General features: G+C 40.7%; 1 protein-coding gene across 1 annotated transcript; it reads right to left on the reverse strand.

The window, feature by feature from the left end:
* Window positions 1-210: 210 nt before the first annotated feature.
* On the reverse strand, window positions 211-1,224 carry LOC143561541 (uncharacterized). Its single transcript, XM_077049597.1, has 2 exons — window positions 928-1,224; window positions 211-856 (listed from the first exon to the last, which is right to left on the reverse strand). The coding sequence occupies exons 1-2, from the start codon at window positions 1,138-1,140 to the stop codon at window positions 572-574; spliced, it is 498 nt and encodes a 165-aa protein (XP_076905712.1). The 5' UTR covers window positions 1,141-1,224; the 3' UTR covers window positions 211-571.
* Window positions 1,225-2,759: the final 1,535 nt, after the last annotated feature.

A 2,759-nucleotide genomic window follows, 5' to 3' on the forward strand; every position in this document is an offset into this window, starting at 1 on the left:
AAAACCCAAAACGTTGTTGACGATACGCAGTTAAAAGAAAACTCGCTTACGAGCAGAAGATGTTATGAATGCTTAGTAGCTATCATATGTATTATGTAATGCAGTTCTCATAAGTCATACCATTAACAATGTATTGTATGGTATTAGCATTAATACACATAACATCAAAAGGAGAAAACAAATGAAAGATATTATTTATTTTACTACAATTAATCCATTTTATTAAATAAATACATGTTTATTTGAATCAATATCTCATGTCATAAAGAGGGTACAACCACCAATTCACCATTGGTCACACTAATTACTGGTTTTGTTCCATTTACACACACAGAATACAAATTTTGAAGCAACCACGATGGTATGATTAACCTGAATATATATATAAACATTCCATTCAGGCAAATCAATACACAGGTGCCTTATTTTGTTAACATAGATTACATCCTTTACCTTTCTTGAACTTATATACCATTAGCAACAATTATGCACATAATGCACTATATACATACAGAGAGAGATAGAGAGAGAGAGAGATAAATAACCAACTGATCTCAGATAGAAACCTCTTCTAACCTGATGTTCCTGCAATTTGACTTTGGCATGACCAATGAGAACTAACAGGCTTAGGAGCCGAAATCTGAACACGTATAACCTCATGAATCGCACCGCGATAAAGAACATCAAGAACTTCCTGCTCCTTAGTCATTGCAAGATCTTTAAGGGAAGCCCTTCTCGAAATCGACTCATCACGTAGTCTAAATCCATATGCCCACCGCCCGAGTTTCCACCATTGAACACATATTTGTCTATCAGAAATCTTGCACCTATATAAGGCTTCCATCACACGGTCAGCCTGCAAAAGATACCATAAGTTTGCTTATAACCAAAATATGAGATTAGTAATGATGAATATTGTATGCTTACCGGGACTCCAAGCCATGCTATACAGTAGTGCATACCAGCCAAATTAAGCAGCACATGAAGATTTTGTTTAAAAAAGAACAATACTACATCTCTGAATCCAAACTGCATAGAATTCATGTTTTGCATTGCAACCAAATAATGATTAACCTCAATGGATTCTGAGGATATGCATTGTTCCAAAAAGGCAATCACAGCATCTGCTTTACTAGCCATCTCATGATGCTTGTTGACATAAAATCCCCTCCATCCCTAAATTCACCTAAAAAATTCAGAAACAAAAGGTGAAAATCATCTACAAAAATATATAATTTCCAGTAGGGGCGTGCAAAGTGTTAGGATTAAACGCACACACGAAACTGAACACGACACGAAAGCAATAAACGAACACGAGGATTTAACGTGGTTCGGTCTAAACTGACCTACGTCCACGGGTGGCAACTAGGTATATCTTTATTGAGTGACAAATATTACAAGTACATAATGTTGTTTATATAGAGACTGAACTAGGGTTAGTAAATTATTATGCAAGAAATCTAAACCGGGCCGGGCTTGGGCCCGACTGCCCACACCCGTCTCCTCTTTTGACTTCATATAATAAACCGGGCCAACAAGGCCTACGAACCCAACAATCTCCCACTCGGAGGCCTTGAGTACTCTCGTCTGCACTCCTGATTGTACTTCTGTAATCTGAACATTAAACTTCTTCTAGTTGCCACCGCCTTCTCATCAATTAACCTGAAGGCCCGTTGAAGCTCCCCGGAGCTCCAACACGTCAGTCACGGCTGAAACTGCCCCTGACCCATTCTCTGTCCCTACCGGCTCCCACTGTAACGAACTACCGGATCCTGAGATAACCCGAGAACAAACACTCTCTATATTCAGCAAGTAATTCATTGGAGAGACTTTTACAGCTGGAATACTGGTTTTCTTAATCCACAGTCGACCTGGAACTGTAACTGAAACACGACCTGTGCTCCCACTGTCACGATGTCCCCCAACTGATTTAACCTTCCTAGCTCGTTCATCCTGAATCTTCACTTTGGCTCTGGGTTTGTTACTTGCAAAACGAACCTTCTTCTGCCCACGAGATTCTGTGAACCGGATTTTGTCTTTCACCAAAACTGGATCCACTCCTTTCGATGACATATCGACCATATACAACGAACCCATTTTCTTGCCACGAGCAACCACGAGATTCCCTTTGACTACTTTCCACTGCCCGTTCCCGAACTTAACATCGTGCCCCTGGTCATCCAACTGCCCAACTGAAATCAAACGTTTCTTCAAACTTGGAATAACCCTCACGTCTTTCAAAGTCCAAGAAGTACCGGCTGAAGTTATCAAATCAACGTCTCCCATACCCGTAACCTCTAAAATATCATCATTCGCTAGTCGAACCTTTCCAAAATCCCCAAATTTAAGATTCTTCATCGTTTCACTACAGTGAGTGGCATGAAACGATGCACCATAATCCATCACCCAAGCATCAACGCTACTCTCAACACTACAAACCAAAGCCTCATCACTACTGACCCCGTCATCTGTGTCGTCTTCTGTAACGTTCACCTCTTTCTTACCATTCGGACACTGATTCCTGAAGTGTCATTTCTCTTTACAACCCCAACATTCAATATCCTTACGAGTCTTAGACTGACTCCTCTTCCTGCTCCCACTGCCTCGCTGTTTTCTCCTGCCTCTACCTTCTGTGACTAGCATATTGCCTGATGATTCACCTGAACTTCTGCGTCTTGAATCTTCTCCCAGAATCAGATCTCGAATCCCATCGAAAGTAATATTTGTAGACGAACTACAAACTGCAGTCACTGTTTGCG

This window comes from Bidens hawaiensis, unplaced genomic scaffold, assembly GCF_021521415.1.
Source record: "Bidens hawaiensis isolate Kalapana, Puna unplaced genomic scaffold, B.hawaiensis_p1.1 tig00020699_1, whole genome shotgun sequence".
Classification (NCBI taxonomy): domain Eukaryota; kingdom Viridiplantae; phylum Streptophyta; class Magnoliopsida; order Asterales; family Asteraceae; genus Bidens; species Bidens hawaiensis.

Excerpts from the sequence above, each read along its gene's own strand:
- LOC143561541 (XM_077049597.1), bottom strand. The coding sequence starts at position 1,140 with ATGGCTAGTAAAGCAGATGCTGTGATTGCCTTTTTGGAACAATGCATA. Across the intron at positions 857-927 it reads TAGCATGGCTTGGAGTCCCG|GCTGACCGTGTGATGGAAGC; the intron begins GTAAGCATACAA and ends TATCTTTTGCAG.